The sequence below is a fragment of the Staurois parvus genome, unplaced genomic scaffold, assembly GCF_062004578.1.
Source record: "Staurois parvus isolate SC_StPar_1 unplaced genomic scaffold, SC_StPar_1.0 ptg000550l, whole genome shotgun sequence".
NCBI lineage: Eukaryota > Metazoa > Chordata > Amphibia > Anura > Ranidae > Staurois > Staurois parvus.
In genome coordinates this window covers 16,517-39,034 of record NW_028318346.1, presented here as the reverse complement: position 1 = coordinate 39,034, position 22,518 = coordinate 16,517, and the positions used below count along the sequence as shown (strand labels likewise).

Below are 22,518 nucleotides of genomic sequence, written 5' to 3'. Positions count from 1 at the left end.
CTGCTAGCAGCACAAGGTATTTTAACCTTCGGCCATCTATCCTATGTGCTAGCAGCACAAGGTATTTTACCTTCGGCCATCTATCCTATGTGCTAGCAGCACAAGGTATTTTACCTTCGGCCATCAATCCTATGTGCTAGCAGCACAAGGTATTTTAACTTTCGCTGAAGTTCTTAGCAGTGGACTCAACCCATAGTAATTTCAGAAAGTGGCAGATTTCCTGGAGTTCAGCTTTAAGTGCAAGGGAATTATTGAAGATCCTGTATTTTATTTTACTTTTATTTAACATTTATGCAATGTCTCCCAGAGAAACTGGAATGCAACATTACAATTAAATATTAGGTCACAAACAGAAAAAACAAAAACAAAACAATATTACTCACAGCTTGAGCTTGCTTTATAAACTCTAGAATGTCCTCTTTTAAAGCCTGGTGGATTTTTGCTGGGCCTTTGTCATCCCATAGGCAAACTGCATGCACATCCCTAAAATTAAAAAATGATCACCTTTCAGAGCCAGATAATCCATGAAATGAAGGGAAGAAAATATATTATGGTAAAGAGTTCCCTACAAGAAATATACATTTTATAAGCTCAATTACAGAAAAATATAATGTAATGCAGGACAATTAAATCATGAATTTCATAAACCGAAGTCATTAACCGTACCATGATGAAAGTTTTAAAGGCAGGGCTTGACAAATTTGCTTTGAATCTAGGAGCCAGCTAAAAATTTAGGAGCCAGTTTTGTTTTAGTGTAGCATGGGTTAAGCAATTTTTGGGCGACAAGCTTTATGCCATGCTATTTACCATGCGATAATTACAGCAAAACCACACGGTTTAGGTGCCATTGAAAATAATGGCACCTGAACCTGCATTCTGCGATTGCTGCGATTCTGCCACAATCCAAACACACCCAGGTGTGAATGGAGCTGTCCTGGTTGACACATATGCAATTCTGGATGCATTTTAAAACTCACATTCGCATGACAGGCTAGATATTATGTGCTCCTATTGAGGTGCTTCACACAGATGTGATCCACATGCATTGTGTTTTGCGCGCCATTACGAAAATTGCAAGTTTGTAGCAGTGCATTGCAGACTCGCAAGTGATAGAGTAGAGTGGCATGCGAACATAAGTGTTCACATAAGAATGCTATTGACAAGAGTTTTTGCATTGATGTCAATGGGACGTAATTTTGCACTGAAGTCAATGGGAAGCAGCGTGTAAACCCAGGAGCTAGGACACAATTTCCGTCACGATGGCGACTGAGATTTGTCGAGCCCTGTTTTAAAAGGTATATATAAACCTTGATTGAATTAATTTATTAAAATACATTTTTTTTTTCCCATCCTGCTGCCTCTTTGCAGGAATTGGGATACCAGTGGACCATGGCTGTGTAAAGTGTGGTGAAACAGCTTCTTATATTTTGCAGTGGAAGCCTGTGTGACAGGAGCACAATTGGGAGTTAGAAGATACTTTAATGGCACTATGTAGTCATTTAAGTGCTTTGATGAATATACATATTAAAGTTAAACTCCAGGCAAATAGCTAAATACACAAATGAAACTACCTGCCAAAATAAGGATGTTTGATTTACTTAAAGACACTGGCAAACTAAGTTGCTAAAACAGCCCTTATAACCCCTCCAAATCCACCAATCCTCAGTTTTCAACAAGAAATCAGAGGACAACACAAAGATGGTCGAGGAGAGGGGTGGGGGGTGGATGTTAGCTTGTGCTTGTACTGTACTTAAAAAAAATAGGAATTTAATTTAACCGTAAATTTTAAATCTGGGAGTACAGTACAGGACACATGCAGAGTATTCCTAGACCCTGGGTTACAGACTTGTACCTTCAGGTGACTGCGCACTTGCAAAACTTTTGAGGACACACCCTCTGGATTCCTTCCCTACAACCCTATCCCACTTCAAGAGTCCTCAGTTTTGTAACAGGAAATGCAGAGTAACCACTGAAAGGAGGGTGGCTTGGGATGTACCCAAGCAATGAATGCAAAGGATGGGCAACAACTAGGCAAAAAGAACTGTGCCAACACTCCCAACAACAAAAAGGCCAGCAGAACAAACTTAGAATGCCACTGCAAGAACCTTGCGGGGCAAAGGCTTCATCTGCAGAAGACTGGATGTCCACCTGATCAAACTTTGAAAAGGTATGAACAGAAGACCAGGTGGCAGCCTTTAAGTGATGAGCTACAGAAGCCTGGTGCTGGACCCAGGAAACTCCCACCGGCCTGGTGGAGTAGGCATGTAAAAACACAGGAGGAGTTTTGTCTAGAGTGTAAGCTCTACTGACCAGCTGACTGATTCAGTGAGCAATGGTTGACTTGGAAGCAGGGTGATCCTTGCAAGATCCAGTGGGCAGAACAAATAGGGAACCCATCTTCTTGCTAGAAGCTGTTGCTTTGAGATAGACACTGATAGCTCCGACAACATCTGGCCAATGAAGAACAGTTTCTTTTGGGGTGCATTGCAGCAGAGCACAACAATAGAACTATCTCTTCATTGAGATGAAAGTTTGATACCACCTTGGAGGATTGCCTTGGGTGTAGGGCTACCTTGTCATTATGAAGGATGAGAAATTACTCTTTGTAAGAGAGACGTCACGTCTGAGACTAGAAAGGCTACCTTGCTGGAGAGGCCATCGAGGGAATATCCCTGATGGCCTCAAAGGTTGGTTTCTGTAGAGCAGAAAGAAACAAGTTGAGTCCAAAGGAAGCACAGGGTACTGAAAGAGGGACCTGATCTAAGAAAGACCTTGTATAAAAGGTTTTGAAAAAGGAGAGTGAAGGCCGAAATCTGTCCTTTCAGGGTGATCAAGGCGAAGTTCTGATCAAGTCTAGGTTGGAGGAATGCCAGAATACAAGGCACTGAGAAATCTCTGGAATTGAAATGCCCACCAGGCAAAGAAAGATTTCCAGGTATGATAACATATCTTTCTGGAAGTGACTTTCCATGCTTTAAGCAAGGTAGGGATGACACACTCAGAAACCCCTCTGTCTTTTGAGGCCTCTGCTTCAAACAACTATGTCAATAAAGCTAGTGACTGAGAAGCATGATGGAAGAGAGATCCCTGAGACAGCAGATCTGGCTTGCTGGAGAGAGGCCAGGGGTTTTCTCTTAGTAGTTGGGCGTTTGGGTACCAAGTTCTTCTGGGTCAGTTTGGTGCAATGAGAATCACCAGCTTCTTCTACTTTTTGTGGAGCAGAAGAGGTAGAATATGCACTGGAGGGAAGGCATAGCTTAGCCTGAGCTGAGACCAGGGTATTATCAAGGAATCTGATGCCAGTGATCTTTAAACCTGGTCACAAATACAGTAGTTTGTTTTTGAAACTGGAGGCCTTGAAATCCACATCCATGGTTCCCCCATTTGACATGTTAGGCTTGAAGCTGTTTGGGTGAAGAACCTATTTCCCTTGATCCAGGCAGTGAAGGCTGAGGTTATCTGCGTTCCAGTCCTCCAACCCTGGGATGTGGACTGCAAAGATCACTGAACAATGAACCATCAAAAGGGACATGCGTTAAGCTGCAAATCACCTAAGGACACTAGCAAAACAAGTTTAGGTGTGTTTTTTATTGTATAGTGGCTGCCGTTCTGCAAGAGACAGAGTCAAATTAAGGTAATTATGTTGATAATTTACAGATGTTTTATTAAATATGGACCTGCATTAATTTTTATCCTTATATTTGCCTGGAGTTCAACTTTAAAAGATCAGCTTAATGTAAATGACCTTACCAAGCTGTTTTATTGTTTAAAACCTTGTTTCTGTGCATAGTTTGTAATCACATATGTACATGGAGCAGATGTCGTGCACATTACATATGTAAGCTCTGCTTCCTGTTTTGCAGTGAAACACATTGGTTGAGCTTTACCATCCCATGAGTTCTCATTCCTTGAACGCCAAGCTCTCTCTGTGTGCTGATATCTTAACTAGGTAGAGTTATGGTAGTGGCAATTGTCTACATTTAGTACACAACAAAAAAAGCAGCAAGCTCTCAAAAAATGGGACACTGCAATAATAAATCAAAATTTCTTACTAAAAATACACTATGCTTCACCTTTTAATGTTCATAACTGGGTTATTTCTAATATCACCAAAATAATACAAATACCTTGCAGTTTCATGATAACATGTCATGGAGCCCAGGTTTTAAGTCACAATAGGGCTCCAAGAAGTTTAGCCAAGCTAAAGCTCTAATGCATACACTGACACAAGGGACCAAGACAAGACCTTCATTTGTGCAGATTTGCAATAATGAAACATCATGGCTAAACTCTCCCCCCCCCCCCCCAAAAAAAAACAAAGAGAAGAAGAAAGACGGACTTTCACAGTTGTTTGTGTTCCACTTTACTGTGTGTCTGTGAAGGTTTTTTAATTTATGCGGATCATAGTATAGCTAGACTTAGTTAATCAAAATGAACCAGACTTGTTCTGTTTCACTGCTTATCCAAGTCCCTTTTTTAGTTCCAGTGTTGTGAAGAAACCCCAGCATTTATCATAGCAGCTACATATGGTCTTCAAATTACAGAACAAGTCTGTACTGTAAAATCTTGTAAAAAAAAGAAATTGCCTTAGTACCTCCAAGGAGGCCAGAACGTCTTGGTTTCCAATGCTTCCTTCCTAACTGGTCACCTAACAAAACCTTCTGCAGTTCTAGCAAGGAAGTGGTGATATCACTGGTCAGGGATCTAGGATAGTTCCTACAATAATTCCCTCCGAGGAGCCTGCCACTCTTTTACATAACTCCCCATCCGCCACTGTGTCTGTGAACCTATCCTCCTGGCTCCAGCAGCTGAAGGATCATTTAGGTACCTGTAATAACATCACAGGTGACAAGAAGAGGAATAGAACTACACTGGGGACAAGGTAAGTAAAAGATAAAAAGGGAAATCTTAGAAAGGGGAGAAGAGGTGAGACGTATTGCATGCTGAAAATACTCCCACAGAAAATTATTATTATTATTATTATTACATCTAGTTTATATAGCGCCAAAGGGTTTGCTCAGCACTGTACAATAGGGGGGGACAATACATGAAATATTACAGCACCTACAAACAGCACACGAGGGGTTATAGGGCCCTACTCTTTCGAGCTTACAATCTAGGAGGGAGGGGGTAGTGGTACAGGAGGAAGTGGCTGTGGGGGATAGAGTGGTAGGAGGAATGAAGGAGAGCAGCAGTTAGGTGAGGGTGGGGTAGGCTTCCCTGAAGAGGTGGGTTTTCAGGGAGCGCCTGAAGGTGAGGAGGGAAAGTGACAGTCTGATGGATTGGGGTAGTGAGTTCCAGAGGATGGGGGAGGACCTGGAGAAGTCTTGCAGACGTGCGTGTGAGGAGGAGACCAGGGAGCAAGATAGAAGGAGGTCCTGTGAAGAGCGAAGGGTACGGGTAGGGTGGTACTTGGGAATCAGGTTGGTGAGGTAGTTAGGGGCAGTGTTGTGAATGGCTTTGTAGGTCAGAGTGAGTAGTTTGAATTTGATGCGTTGGGCGATAGGGAGCCAGTGGAGGGACAGGCAGAGGGGGGTGGCAGAGGTGGAGCGGGTGGTGAGGTGGATGAGTCTGGCCGCTGAGTTCAGGATGGTCTGAAGTGGGGAGAGCCTGCACTGGGGTAGGCCGGTGAGGAGGGAGTTGCAGTAGTCAAGGCGTGAGATAATCAGGGAGTGTACGAGTAGTTTAGTGGTGTCTGGGGTAAGGCAGGTGCGTATTTTGGCGATGTTCCGGAGGTGGAGCCTGCATGTGTTTGTAAGTGATTTGACATGAGGTTGGAAGGAGAGGTTAGAGTCCAGAATGACTCCAAGGACTTTGGCTTGCGGGGCGGGATTGATGGTGGTGATGTTAGTAGTGATGGATAGGATGGGGGGGGCGCGGGCAGGAGGGAAGACGAGAAGCTCGGTTTTGGAGAGGTTAAGCTTGAGGAAATGGAGCGACATCCAGTCAGAGATGTCGTTTAGGAGGTGAGTGATGCGGGCGGAGAATGTGGGGGTGAGGTGGGGGGTGGAGAGGTAAATTTGAGTGTCATCAGCGTAGAGGTGGTAGTTGAAGCCGTGGGAGTGTATGAGTTTGCCAAGGGAGGAGGTGTAGATGGAGAAGAGAAGGGGTCCAAGGACAGAGCCTTGGGGGACCCCAACAGAGAGGGGGAGGGAAGGGGAGGTGGCACCATTGTAGGAAACGCTGAAGGAGCGTCGGGATAGGTAAGAGGAGAACCAGGAGAGAGCGGTGTCTCTGATGCCAAGGGAGAGTAGTTTATTAAGGAGGAGGGGGTGGTCAACTGTGTCGAAGGCCGCGGAGAGGTCCAGGAGGAGGAGGACAGAGTAGTCGCCTTTGGCTTTGGCGGTTAGTAGGTCGGTGATTTTGAGGAGGGCAGTTTCGATGGAGTGTAGGGAAATCAGCGAAGTTTACCTCTGATATTTCCAGACAGAGTAAATACATGATCAAAAGGCTTACTTTGGGACTTTCAGATCACCAGAACATCTCAATGGAAAAAGAAGGGAAACATCCTTTCTACAGCTGCCTTATACACAGACTAAGGGCTCATTTAGCAGTTGGGGGGGGTTGTTAGAATCGATGAACTTGAGCTGCATTTTTATGGCCTCTCCCAAGATGCAAAGGCAGCGAACGGTGGTGTTTACATGCTGAGGTCGCGATGCTTTGCAAACTGAGTGACTGAGGCAAAAAATTGCACTTCACCAAACGTGACGCATTCAAGTAAATAGGTCAGTGAGTGTTTGTTCGGCAATTACAGGGTTAAAAGACGGTTAGGAGGCATCACTCCGCCTTCTCACTACCTGTCAAATACCACTGAAAAGCAATCTGAATGTGGAGTGGCAAGTCTAAACTTAGCCTATCAGACTTTTGTTTACCGTTACACATGTAGAACACCTAATATTCCAAACTATTTTATAGTGATCACTTAAAAATTCCTGCATCATACAAAATAAATGTTATTCCATGTCAAAGCAATCACAAAACAATGTTCCGTTAATGAGAATTTTACTGAAGAATGAGATAAAAAGGACTACTTTTTATCAAAGACTTACGAGAAGAGGTCGAACCACTGCTGTTTTGTGACGGACTCCTGTCGTAGGAGCTTCAGGACTATAGGTCTCATGAAATCCCATTTGTCCTCAAATTGAAGGGAACCTTTATTCTGTAGCAAAAGGAAAGCAAAATTAAGACTCATGTAATATTCAAAATTTTATTAAGGAAAAAAAACAAAAATCCCACACTATATAGGTAAATGTTCGGGGAAACCTGACCATAACACCTATATGAGCTTGTAGAACATGACATAACCATGAGAAATAATGAGTTAACCTGCCCACAAGATTAAGGAAAGGGTCTGTGGGAAATGCTGGCTTCTCAGCCCAAAGAGCATTTGTGAGGTCAGGTACTAATGTTGGATGAGAATACCTGGCTCACATTTGATGTACTAATTCATCCCAAAGGTGCTAAATAAAGCTGAGGTCACAGCTCTTTGCAAGCCACTCAATTTCCTTCTCAAACTGGTCAAACTAAGTCTTTATGGAGATGGCTTTGTGAATAGGGACACAGTTTTCCTGCAACAGAAAAGGCCTTCCCCAAAAAGCTTCCTCATGCAAAAATGCTGTGATAAATAAAAACATTTAAAAAAATCTAAAAAAAAAGTCTTGCAGGGGTAAAAAGGAAAACATACTCACCTTCTTACCCTTGCTTCCTCACTGGAGGTGGTGACATCGCCTTCGTTCCACTGAAACAACAGTGAATACAGAGCACCCCAAATCATGTGAAAAGACACTCTACCACATTAATAAAGCATCTTCTCATGAAAATTGGCTGGAAGGATGGGGAGATCACTCTTGCCTTGGTGCAATGTGTAAAGAAAGAAAAAACTTTTTCCACACAGGCTTTTTCATTTTACCACACAGTTTTGGAATAGCGGAGAGGATCTGAGTAAATAAGTGGACCTTCCTTTTTTGATGAAGCCCCCTGAACTCAGTTGGAGAGGTGTTATACATAATATTAATTTATATTTTGTGAGGAAAGTTTCAAAGGCTTTGTAAAGCTCTGTCTCTACTTCCACATCTAACCTTTTAGCCAGATCTCATTATTAGTCTCAGATGTGCACAAGCCTTTACATATAAGAATATAAATAAGGGTGCAGCGCTAAAATGGCCGCCGTGCCTATTATGTGCGTCAGAGAGGAGCTGCAACGTCATGGCACCACGTGCAGGCACGGCGGCCATCTTGGAAATTCTCATATGGTCAGTGTTTTTTTTTTTTTTTCTCTCTGTATTTTTGCACTTTATGGAAAGAATAAATATTTCCTAAAAGCAGTATCATGCTATTGGTATTCTTTTTTGGGCTCTTTGTGAGCCTAACAACCCACAGAGTTGTATAAAGAGGACAACAGAGGTATTGCTGACTGCAGATGAACCAGAGAGGGAACTCCAGACCAGGCTGCACATATCCTTAAAGGGACCTCCAGCTGAACACAGTATTTATCTCTAAATGCGTGATTTGATTGCACATCTGGTGAGTGCGCTATTCTTACATTACTTGGCACATCATCATATCGTTGGATAGATGATATCGATCACCAGCTTTTGAGATCATAATTGGATCTTTCATTTATCACTTTTTTAGACGTTTATTTGTCACTATTGGCACTTTATTCAGCACTAGTGGTCACTTTATAGTGACAGTATATAGTTTCATCACTTGATCACCCCATGGACATATTATTATTATAAATATAACACCACTTTTTGCACACCATCAGTCACCTTGAATATAACCTGACACTGGGATATGGTTATTTATTTATATGTATTATTGCATTGGCACTTTTCTTATTTATTTGCAATTATTTGATGTGTGATATTCATATTTTAGCGCTGCACCCTTATTTATATTGTTACTTTGGAAGGTTTTTTGGTACATTTTTGGTGTTACAGCAGCTAGTCATTTTTAGCGCTCACTTTCCTCCCTGTGTTTCTTTACATATAAGAGCTGACAGAAGCTCCGGACTCTCTCTTGCTCTTTCTCTGCTATGGGAACTGCAGGGTGAAAAGGATGACTGCTCACAGAACACTGCTGCTCCTAACAGTGAGGTTAGGAGCTTTTGGTGCTTTATTGCCAAAGCCCATGAACTCAACTCAATAAAAGCCTGTGTCCATGTACACATAGACTTATCAGAGTTTAAGAACAGCAGAGTGTAGGGACAGTTAAACATTCCTCTCCTGAAAGCATGGAATGCTTTGGCCAAAAAATGCTAGCCACATTTAGTGCTTGGGCGTTTAATTCATGCCAATGAAAAATAATCTGGCCAATTAAATGAGTAAATGTCCAGGTGCTAAAACGTGGCTAAACATGGTACAGTGTTTACATGTTTTTCTGCTGCCAAGAGATCTAAACGTCTAGGGGAGTTCATGTGTACATGGGGCCTTAACCGGTACAAGGGGTGCCTGTTAGGAACTGACATAAGTTTAGTTAGGGACTTGGATGAGCAGATGTTTTGGTTTATGCTACGGACTTGCTGTGCAAAGTCACTTGCACTAAAACTGTGTTTGCTGCCTTGCTGAATAAAAACACGGGACAAACCAATCCCTGGATGTCCTAGTCTCTTACTGTTGCCGGTACCAGTTGAACCTGTCCACCTTGCAGAAAATACACATGCACATGTGTGCACATACATACATACATACATATACACACACATACATATACACACACACACACTTACATACATACATATACACACACATACATACATGCACACACACTCACGGGCCACTTTAAACCGAGCATCAGAATGGGGAAAAAAGGGGATTTAAGCGACTTTGAATGTGGCATGATTGTTGGTGTCGGACGGGCTAGTCTGAGTATTTTAAAAACTGCTGATCTACTATTGTGCTATTTTCACGCACAACCATCTCTAGGGTTTTATAGAGAATGGTCCAAAAAACAGAAAATATCCAGTGATCAGTTGTGTGAATGAAAATGCCTTGTTGATGTCAGAAGTCACAGGAGAATTGGCAGACAGGTTCAAGATGATAGAAAGGCAACAAAAACTCAAACCACTCGTTACAACCAAGGTGTGCAGAATACCATCTCTAGACGCACAACACGTAGAACCTTGAAGCAGATGGGCTACAGCATCAGAAGACCACACCGGGTAGCAAGGTGTACCTAATAAAGTGGCCAGTGAGTGTGTGTATTTAAATATATATATATAATTTTTTTTTTTCCCCCTCTCATTACATATATTTACACACATGCACAATTTATATATAAAAGAGACAAACACAAAATACCAAGAACAAAAAGGCTCTAGTGTGCATTCAGCTACTGACGATATTACACACACACAGACAGGAAAGCCCATAACCCTTGTAGAACACCTGTGTTATTGTTATCGGATACGTTAGCATATGGATGTATAATCATTTTGAAATGAGCATCAATCCTAACTTTGAGTTTCCACGTAAAACGAGCAATGACTTTTAGAATATATATATATATATATATATATATATATATATATATATATATATATATACACATACAGTCAGGTCCATAAATATTGGGACTTTGACACAATTCTAACATTTTTGGCTCTATACACCACCACAATGGATTTGAAATGAAACAAACGAGATGTGCTTTAACTGCAGACTGTCAGCTTTAATTTGAGGGTATTTACATCCAAATCAGGTGAACGGTGTAGGAATTACAACAGTTTGCATATGTGCCTCCCACTTGTTAAGGGACCAAAAGTAATGGGACAGAATAATAATCATAAATCAAACTTTCACTTTTTAATACTTGGTTGCAAATCCTTTGCAGTTAATTACAGCCTGAAGTCTGGAACGCATAGACATCAGCAGACGCTGGGTTTCATCCCTGGTGATGCTCTGCCAGGCCTCTACTGCAACTGTCTTCAGTTCCTGCTTGTTCTTGGGGCATTTTCCCTTCAGTTTTGTCTTCAGCAAGTGAAATGCATGCTCAATCGGATTCAGGTCAGGTGATTGACTTGGCCATTGCATAAAATTCCACTTCTTTCCCTTAAAAAACTCTTTGGTTGCTTTTGCAGTATGCTGTGGGTCATTGTCCATCTGCACTGTGAAGCGGCGTCCAATGAGTTCTGAAGCATTTGGCTGAATATGAGCAGATAATATTCCCCGAAACACTTCAGAATTCATCCTGCTGCTTTTGTCAGCAGTCACATCATCAATAAATACAAGAGAACCAGTTCCATTGGCAGCCATACATGCCCACGCCATGACACTACCACCACCATGCTTCACTGATGAGGTGGTATGCTTAGTATCATGAGCAGTTCCTTTCCTTCTTCATACTCTTCTCTTCCCATCACTCTGGTACAAGTTGATCTTGGTCTCATCTGTCCATAGGATGTTGTTCCAGAACTGTGAAGGCTTTTTTAGATGTCGTTTGGCAAACTCTAATCTGGCCTTCCTGTTTTTGAGGCTCACCAATGGTTTACATCTTGTGGTGAACCCTCTGTATTCACTCTGGTGAAGTCTTCTCTTGATTGTTGACTTTGACACACATACACCTACCTCCTGGAGAGTGTTCTTGATCTGGCCAACTGTTGTGAAGGGTGTTTTCTTCACCAGGGAAAGAATTCTTTGGTCATCCACCACAGTTGTTTTCCGTGGTCTTACGGGTCTTTTGATGTTGCTGAGCTCACCGGTGCGTTCCTTCTTTTTAAGAATGTTTCAAACAGTTGTTTTGGCCACGCCTAATGTTTTTGCTATCTCTCTGATGGGTTTGTTTTGTTTTTTCAGCCTAATGATGGCTTGCTTCACTGATAGTGACAGCTCTTTGGATCTCATCTTGAGAGTTGACAGCAACAGATTCCAAATGAAAATAGCACACTTGAAATAAACTCTGGACCTTTTATCTGCTCATTGTAATTGGGATAATGAGGGAATAGCACACACCTGGCCATGGAACAGCTGAGAAGCCAACTGTCCCAATACTTTTGGTCCCTTAACAAGTGGGAGGCACATATGCAAACTGTTGTAATTCTTACACCGTTCACCTGATTTGGATGTAAATACCCTCAAATTAAAGCTGACAGTCTGCAGTTAAAGCACATCTTGTTCGTTTCATTTCAAATCCATTGTGGCAGTGTATAGAGCCAAAAATGTTAGAATTGTGTCGATGTCCCAATATTTATGGACCTGACTGTGTGTATATATATATATATATATATATATATATATATATATATATATATATGAGATGGTGCCTAATGACTGTTATTTGCCTCCAGAATGGAAATACTGGGGGACAGAGCAAAGTAATATCTGTTCTGAGAACAGCCACGTTTCTTACCTGTCCCCACCAAGTTGTGTGTCCAATACCAAAGGCTTACATTATTCAACTTCTGGAACTAACACCAGGCCTGTACCATGTGCATCATTGGGCATGAAGCTGAATAAGCGCGCATTGCCCCAGAGATAGTACCAGTCCTTGACAGAGCCTGTAGCACTAATTATACTCTAATACTGTGCTAATAAATCAGCCACAACTAGGAAACCACAGCGAAAACATTTTTTTTTACACAAAGGAACCATCAGTCATCTGAAGATAGACCATGCCCGATGAATAAATAAATTACTTTTCTGGATTTCAGTAATGCTGCTTCTTAAAAAGCACCTATTGGTTTCTAGATTGGATAGACTGATTCCTGAAGTCTGTGTTCATTATGTACAACCCTAGATACAGTGCCAGGATTTGTGTCAGGCTGGCTTATGGTGAATAATGGGCAAGTGAACACAGTTACAGTAGAACAACATAAAAATATGTATCTTGCAGGGCACAAAGGAGGAGTTTTTTTTTTTTTTTTAAATCATACTTACCTACGTGGATGTAGCAACAGTCCAATGCTTCATCTGTCCCCTGCTGGCTCTAAGAATGAGAACAGAGCGATCAAAGACCACTGATCGCTCAGTTCACAGTGAGCAGAGAGCTGGTGAATGTAAGTCACCACTCTCTGCTCTATCCTGTGCACCCCCCTCCCCCCACTAATTGGAGCACTGGATTGTGGAGGGGGTTTGGGAGCGGCTGGCTCAGGCTCGCTGAGAGACTGAGTCAGGTGCTGGTCCTGGGATCTTGGTGGATCCCATCTTTCCTTAGCCTGGACCGCTGAGTGATGTCAGACAGTGCACTTTAGCCCGCTATCGGCTGAAAACACGTCACAAGAGTGCAGAATGCACTCCTGTGATCCACAGAAGTACAGCCATAGGGGTATTGGCTGTACTTCTCCTTTAATCATCAAGCAGAAACTGAATAAAAAGAGATATTCTAAATTATCTGCTTTAAATTAATTCTAAAATATAGTACTGGCCAAACCGCTACAGAAAGATTGGAATTGTTGCCAATAACCAAAAAAAAAGTATATACCATCTTTATTATACATTTTATTCCTGCATGAATAGAAGACACCAGAATAGAAATCAGGCAAGTTCCTAAATGGTCCTGCAGCACAGCTATGTGCTTTTCTATAAATAAACAGGCCAGGCCACATGCTGGGAGATGGTATTATTTCACATATGCAGCACAGTCCACGTCCTATTCATCATTCATAGAATCTCACAATGACTTTATTTTATTTTACACACACTGGTGTTTTATGTGTTACATTATGTTTTTACCACATACCTATTTAAAAATGAAACACAAAAGATATTTTGCTTTCCTTTCATAGTATTTTTTTTTCCCTAAAAAAGAAAAATTTAACAGTTTATCATCACATAGCAGCTGGGTATCTGAGATGAGGTACAGTCACTGGCTTTGGATACAACAGAAGATATAATAATTTCACAAACTAAGGCAAAAAAAGAAAAGAAAACTAAAATAAAAATCAGAAAGGCTGCTTTTACGCTGATCAGTTATTCTTCCATTTTTGCTTTAAAAACAAAAGCAAAGAGAAAAATGCATGACCATTAAACCCTACGGAACTCTTCATACTGGTCAGTTGCATTTTTTAAAGTCCTGCAAGCTGCATTTTTGATGCAGTTAAAAAAAAAAAAATTGCACCAACAACGCACCTCCCCATTGAAATGAATAGAAAATGCAGCAAAAATCACACTCACTATTCTTTTTGATGCATTTTTTGAGTGGCATATCCTTTTTTTCACAGGTGCAGAATGCACCAGAAACGTAGCATATACGCCGTAAAAATTGGCAAAAAACGCATATGCGTACTTACCAAAAGAGCAATGTGAAAGTAGGCTTACTCCTTATGGCATAAATTTTGGAATAGGTAGGTAACCCTAGGTGAGACCAATGTCATGCCAGCTGCACACTAACACAGAGGAAATAACTGTGGACTTAATAACACAAGGTATATCATGAGCCTTGAGTTTCCTTGACGAAGATTTATTCCTCCAAAACATTGACTGAATGCCCTAGGGTATTGAGTCAATGTTTGGGAGGAATAAATCTTGATGATCAGGAGATGTCAAGGATCATGATGTACCTTGTGTTATTGGGTGTCATTGGGTGAGTTTCACCGTGTTAGTGCCCTACGGCATTCAGTCAATGTTTAAGAGGAATAAACCTTTATCAGAAGATGTCTAGGTGCATTATTTACCATGCTGCATTCTTATCAGAAACATTGTTACCAACTATCTCTGAGGACTACAGAACATTGGCCCTCTATGTTACAGAGAAGAGGTGAGGTGTTGTTAGTCCTGTCCTAGGGTGACAATGCTGTATCTCCATAGAGTACAGTGAGTGAATGCTCTCACACAAGAATAGGAAATCTGTTACTAGCAGGTAGCAGGATCTTCAGGCTAAGAAAAAAATATCAGAATAAAAAAAAAAAAAAATATAGCCACTGCAATATATTCTGTTTTTGTTCTTGGGTTCAGATACATAAAAAAAATGCATTTAGCCTTTATGTCTTTCTAGGGAAAAAAAAACCAAAGACTACAAATGTTCTCAAAGGATAAAGGCTACATAACGGCTACATTGTCATTCAGCATTACTAATAATAAAATTACCATTTTGTATCTGCAGTAATGATTTTCTTTAACCAATTCCAGTCTACCCATGTATAAACACAGCCAGATGTCTGCTTCCAGGGGACGACATGCCATTTTAAGCTGCCCCCTTCACAGTGCTTGACCTTGCTCTTTATCGCACACACGAGCCTACTCGCTGATTGCTGTGTTCATTGGACTAGAAAGATCACAAAGGCAGGGTATAGAGCCAATAAAAAAGATCTTGTACTGTGTGATCACGACAACCAATCACAGCAATCATATAAGTAAACAAAGGCTAGATTTTGCAGCCACTGCTCTTTTTTCCTCTCACACATTGATTGGCTGTGAAAGGAAACCAGTGTTGATTGCTAGTCACATTAGTGTCAGTGTCCCCAGTGCCAGGCCAGTACAGTTAGCAACAGTATTCATGATTGCCACCACAAAGTACAGTGTCACCACAGCCAATGTAGCCAACAGTGTTGCTGATCACTAGCCACACCACTGTCATTGCAGCCAGCAGCGATGTTCCAGACACCAGTTCCAGTGTTGTGTTACCAGAATAGTGTAAGAAAACAACAGTGTTCCTGATTGCCAGTACACCAGTCAGTGTCACCAGACTAGTATCAGCCACCAACAATGTTTGTGACTGCCACTACCCTAGTCCCAGTGCTGCCAGACCAGTGCAGACAGAAACAATGTTGGTGATCTCCGTCATACTGATCCCAGTGTAAGCCAGCAACAATGTTCCTGATTGCAGTCATTCCAGTCCCAATGTCACTAGACCAGTGCAGTCAGCAACACCAATCACCTCCACACCATTTCAGTGTCAGCAGAAAGAGGGTAGCCAGTAACAGTGTTCCTGATCTCTAGCCATATTAGTGCCAGTGTCACCACAGCCAGCAATAGTGTTCCTGATTGCTAGCCACACCAGTGTTACCAGACCAGTGCAGCCATTAACCATGTTCTTGATCACTAGCCACACCAGTGCCAGTGCTGCCAGAGCAGTGCAGCCTGCAACAAATGTTCCTGATCACTTGCTACACCAGTGCCAGTGTCAACAGTCCAGTGCAGCCAGCAACAGTGTTTTTGATTGCTAGTCACACCAGAGCCAGTGAAGACAACAGTGTTATAGTCGTTAGGCACACCACTGCCAGTATTACCAGAGCAAGTGTAAGTCAACAACAGTGCCCTGATCACTGCTACATTAGCTCAGTGTCACCAGTGCCAGTGTAAACCTGTATCAGTACAGTGATCACTAGCCACACCAGTACAGTGTTATTTAGTGCCATTGTCAGCCTCAAGCATACCCTGATTGCCAATAGACACCAATACCACTGTCATCAGGAACCAGAACAGCCACTGCCAAAAATGGCCAAAAAAGTACTCAAGTGAGGAGGCTTTTGAAATTCTGAGTATGACTGATGACAGCAGTGGGGAGTACACCTCACAGTAAGACAGAGATTTGGAGTATAAACCTGAGGGAAACTTAACTGCCAACTCAGATTCAGAGGATGAAGAGGTCTCTGCTAAAAGAGCCTGGTGTATTACGCCACCAAACACTGGTCATCCCACTGAACTGCAGCAGACACGCAACCAGCAGTGCAGTACAACCTGATGAAAAATGTGATAGGTAGTCAGTGAATCCGATGTGAAATTTGTGCTCCTTGAAAACTTGAAGGTGCTCCTCAGATTTTGTGTCCCTCTATCCAGCTAGGTTGTGAAAAAGTCTCACATTTTCCCACTGAACTGCAGCAGACACGCAACCAGCAGTGCAGTACAACCTGATGAAAAATGTGATAAGTAGTCAGTGAATCCGATGTGAAATTTGTGCTCCTTGAAAACTTGAAGGTGCTCCTCAGATTTTGTGTCCCTCTATCCAGCTAGGTTGTGAAAAAGTCTCACATTTGTGCTATACCTATACTTGGGAGTAGTATAATGTGTATTGGGGTGTCATTTTAAATATGCCCATACTGTGTGTTAGAAATATCTTATTGACAATTTTGTGTTAAATATATATATATATTTTTTTTTTTTTTTCATTTTCCAAAAACCTGTGGCAAAACTAACATTCAGAGCACTCACCGTGCCTCTTAGTTAAATAAGTGTCAGGGTCTGCATTCCAAAATGTGGTAGTTTTGTGGGCGTTTCCCTGTTTTGGCACTTCAGGGCTTCAAGAAATGTACGGTGTGCAATTGTAGGTATGCCAATGTTGTGTGTCAGAAATAATATGGCAAAATAATATTGTGAAAAAAATCCAATTTTAATTACGGTCTTCATTTTGCAAAAAATTGTGGCACAAAAATGATAACTTCAAAAACACACTATGCCTCTTATGAAATAATTTAGAGTGGGGGTGTTTGTACTGTCCTATTCACCAAAAATGTGTACTATTTCCTACTAAAACAGTTTGGGCTATACATGCACTTTCAGCTTACTGCATTGTATTATTAATCTTTGGATAGATAACTAGAAAGTGCATTACACCCCAGGCATGCCTTGGGATGTATCCTTTAAAGGCATTCTCATACTATTTGTAGAATAAGGTTCGTGAGTCTGGGTCCAGCATGTACAGAGCACTGAAAAGGATTTTAAGCACTTGCTGACTGTGCGCGCACACTGTACTGTGGGTGAACAGCGCCTGTAGACAAAGCGACGTACTGGCACGTCGCTGCCTGCTTCTGGGTTTAGGGCGCACATATCCCCTGCCCGGCACCAGCTGTCATTACACACAAAGGGAGCCTGTCAGAAAGTCTGAGCCAATGATTCATGGCTGGGACCTGCTGATCAGCTGTGTGGTAAACAACATAGAGCTCTGAACCAAGTGAGGGATCTGTAAGTCTCATGCCTGCAAAGCAGACATGAGAAACTGAGAAATCAGACAGAAAAAGAAGCACACTGTACACACGACACATAGTTAGGCACATACTTAACCCCTTGACTGGCCTGCTGTTAATCCCTTCCCAACCAGTGTCATTAGTACAGTGACATTGTGCAGTATTTCTGATTATAGTGTCACTGATTAATGTATTAGTGTCAATGGTGATGTCAGTGTCAGTCAGTTCCCCTCAGTGTCAGATTGCCCGCCGCAGTATCGCAGTCCCATTATAAGTCATTGATTGCCGCCATTAGTAGTATATAAAAATTTCAGTATATATACACATACACCATAGTTTGTAGGCACTATAAAACTGTCACACAAACCAATCAATATACACTTACTGGGATTTTATTTTGTCAAAGACATGTAGCAGAATACATTTTGACCAAAACTTACAAAGAAATTTTATTTTTAAAAATGTTTTATTGGATATGTTTTATAGCAGAAAGGAAAAAATATTGTGGGGTTTTTTTCCCCCATAAAAATTTTTTGGTATTGTTCCATTTATAGCACAAAAAATAAAAAACCCAGTGGTGATCAAATACCACCAAAAGAAAGCTCTATTTGTGTGAAAAAATTATATAAAACTTCTTTAGGTACAGCATTGCATGACTGCGCAATCGCCAGCTAAAGTAACATCATGCAGAATGGCAAAAAAATGGCCTGGTCACAAAGGGGGTAAATTCTTCCAGTTCTCAAGAGATTAGGAAGGATACCTACTGCCAATACAGGGAAACTCCAGCATGTATTATAAAAGTTAGCAAAGAAACTGCAAATGTACATCTTGCACACAATTTCACAAATCCTGTATTTTCATACCAGTGGCTTATTGTCCTAGCAGAGAAGGAATTAAGCAAGCAACACTGAATCTATGTGTAGAACACAGTTCAATGAGGCTTAAGCAAAGAGTCTGGCAACATGCCACACATACCTCAGAAAAACCCTGTTGGGTTTTCCTTCTTTACTGGATGTACAGTACTTTCAAAAGTAATGCTGATTACAGTAAAAGAAAAAAAAACAAAAAACTAGAAAGCAACCCTTGAGATAGATTCATATAACTATTGTTCAAAGTGAGACATGCCATTTAGAATATATATATATACGCGCGCACGCACGCACGCACACACGCACGCACGCACACACACACACACACACACACACGTTTGACCATTCTTCCAAAAGTGCATTTGTGGGGTCAGGCATTGATGTCGGATGAGAAGGCCTGGCTCGCAGTCTCCACTCTAATTCATCCCAAAGGTGTTCTTATTGGGTTGAGGTCAGAACTATATATATAGTCATCTCATTAGAAGCATGTCCTGACATTGTCAGGCATGCATACAAGCAGATGGGGGGGCCATAAAAACTACTTTGAGTTGCTGTAATGAAATTTCAGCAAAATGGACTAGCCTGCTGCATCATGTTTTTCACTTTGATTTTTGGGGTGTCTTTGAATTCAGTCCTCTGTAGATTGATAATTTTCATTTCCATCAAATGATGGGGCATCCTTACATTCCTAACACATTACCCAGTCCTTATCAGTATAGATATCCAGCATGATATTTTTCCCCATTGAGATCTGAAGTGTTTTCAAAGTGTTCCCTTAATTTGTTTGAGCAGTATCTCTCTCTCTCTCTCCCTCTCTCTCCCCCTCCCCCCCCCCCTATCTCTCTCTCTCTCTATATATATATCTCTATCTATCTATCTATCTATCTATATCTATCTCTCTCTGGTGCCGAAACTGATACCGAAAATTCAGAATGCATGTGGCCAAAAACCGAACCGAAATGTCTGCGTATGTGGGGGTGGGGAGGTGGCAATGTTTTTTTGTTTGTATTTTTTTCTACTTTCATGTATATTTTTATTAATTTTTTTTTACTTATTTTATTGCTATCACATAGAGGACCAATAGTCCCCTATTTTATAGCATATGAGTGACAGATCCACTTTGTAGGGGGTGGGAGGCAGTGTGTGCAAGGAGGGGGCAGTGTATACAGTGAAAGAGCAGTGTATACAGAGAGGCTCACTGGCTGTCACTATATATCGTTGCCGATTTTTAAATGCAATTTCCAGCTTTTTATTTTCTTCACTATAGCTCACAAAATTAGCTGTCACTTTCCCAGGAGCTAAAGGAAACTTTGTTTCTTTTATCACAGGAAAGAATCTAAAAAGAAACATGGTTCCTTTTAACTAAGGGAAATAAACTAAAAAGAAACTTTGTTTCTTTTAGCTGGGGGGAAAGTGCCAGCTAATTCTATGAGCTATAGTGAAGAAAAAAAAAAAATTTGGTAATTAAATTTAAAAACCGGCACTGACATATAGTGACAGCCAGTCACTGTATACACTTCTCCTCTCCTGCCTTTCTCCACCGCCGCAAACCCCCCCCCCCACATCTACAATACACACAGTCTCCTGTATCGGCTAAATTTTTCCTATTGGCAGAATGCCGACAGGGCTATTTTCGGCCGATATGTTATTTTCGGTCGATCTGTTTCGGTGGCCAAAATTTCAGTACATCCCAAATATATATATATATATATATATATATATATATATAGTGACAGTGTGGCGATCTGTCACCCTGGATTCTCAACTAGGCAGGTTGAGGGGCTCCAGGCTAAGTGTTTGATACGGAGGAAAGTGGCTTTTCACTTTCCTCCTTTGTTTGTAAGGTCTGTTTTGGGATCTGGAGCCTAGAGATTTCAAAGAGATCTGGGAGGGATGAAATCTCCAATCGTGGGACCAGGTTTTGGGAATGGCCAGGACACTGATTGCACAGGTGTGTGCGGGCCTTTAGAGAGAGTCAGGACCAGAGGTCTGGGCTCCACCCCGGCAGCTAGGAGTCAGAAGGGCTCCACCCCGGCAGACGGGAAGTCTCTGCCTTGGAGTCAGGTGGAAGCCAGACTAGCTGTGTGCTAGTGGCTATAATTTGGGAAGAGTCTGCAGAGGACTGACATTGAACTGTGTGTAAGCCAGGAGGCTGAATCTTTGTTTTGTTGGTGGATACCCCTGCGTGGGAAGCATTATGTTTGAACTTTCATTTAAATAAAAGTGGGCTAAAAAGGCCCTGAAAAAGAAAGAGTAGCTGTTTGCGTTTCAAAGCTCTACCACGTTGAAGCGAGTTCCCACAATATATATATATGGTATGTCTCACCGACGGGCAGTGAGACTCTTGCCCTGGACAGGCCTAAAACAGGGAAAAGGCAAAATGTCCTATTTGTTCAATTCACAACACAGCATTGTGGTGGTGTGTGCTGAAAAAAAGTAGTACTTTTTTTTTTTTTCACCACAACATGTCTACACTGCATTTCAACATGATGCAGTAAATAAACATGAATGAAATGTAATTTTGTGGTATTCCAGTAAAAGAAGAAAAAGTAAACAGTGTGATGTTCTGTAATCAGAACACTGGCACTGTGTATTTCTCAGGTTAATACCGACAACTGCATTACAAAGCTGTGAAACAAGCCCTTTCTTCCATAGAGAAGGAAATGTAAGACGCTTAGCCACATATGAAATCACTCAGTGTGTATTTGACACATTGGGGTTGATTTACTAAAACTGGGGAGTACAAAATCTGGTGCAGCTCTCCACAGAAACCAATGAGCTTACAGTTTTTATTTTTTTGTTAAAGCTTACTTGAACACGCTGAAGTTAGAGACTGCGATAATTGTATGGTAAACCAGCCAAGGGGTTAAACAGAATTGGTTATGATTATAACTAGTATGGTCATCAACCCACTTATTTTCCCCCATTGAATGGTTTTCTGCTTTCAGTGAAAAATTGGACTTCCAGTCTCAGATATCATGTTATGCTCTTAGACTCTGCAATTTCACTAATCCAAATCCACTGCAACATCCAAAGAGCTCAACAAGTGCCAATTTTCTTTGGGAGAAAGCACAGAAACAGTACTTGGATGTTACTCAGCATTAAATTAGGAGTGTTCTGGAGTTCAGAAGAGACGCGAATGTAAAGGATGTCAGAAACCCTTTAACCTGCATTACATGTCAACCTATTTCAATATAACATCAGGACACTGGGCAGATGAGAAAAAAAGTTTGTTGTGAACCTAGTTAATAATTTAGTTCTTCGGCTACTGGTGCAGCATTGCATCAAACTACAACCTTGCAATGATTACTAAAGCAGGCCATGTACTTGCTCTTTCTCCAGACCTAGACACTTCCGCAGGTAAATCTTCTCTCTCCCCATCGGTCTTATTTCAAATTAAGTCACATTTGCATGAACTGCACTTAGTGGACGTTTGGCGTATCCAACACCCTTCGGAGCGCGACTGTAGTTTTTATTCAGGAGCCCATACGTCATACAGCCATATAGACTATTTCTTTGTTTCACAGTCTTTTTTAGATTACCCAACTTCATCCTCTCTTGGTCATTTCTTATGGTCAGACCACACCCCAATCCATCTTACAATTCGAGATCGACCGTCGTCTTCATGCCACTTCTCGTGGCGCTTGAATGATACCTTGCTCAAAGACTCCCTATGTACCACGGAGGTCACGAAGACTATCCAAGACTTTGTTTTTGCTCACACATTGGACACTACAGGCTCCCTTACTCAATGGGAGACCATTAAATGTGTTCTTAGAGGGGTTCTTATTAAACATGGCCCTCGCT

General features: G+C 41.5%; 1 protein-coding gene across 1 annotated transcript in view; it reads right to left on the bottom strand.

Annotated features, from left to right (window-relative positions):
- Positions 1-22,518, bottom strand: part of CUL5 (cullin 5) — a 79,824-nt gene that overhangs the window by 45,719 nt on the left and 11,587 nt on the right. The window contains exons 2-3 of the mRNA XM_089691112.1: positions 7,050-7,159; positions 384-483 (exon numbers count right to left, since the gene is read on the bottom strand). Of these exons, the coding sequence (XP_089547238.1) occupies positions 384-483; positions 7,050-7,159 (210 nt within the window). The remainder of the gene's footprint in view (positions 1-383; positions 484-7,049; positions 7,160-22,518) is intronic.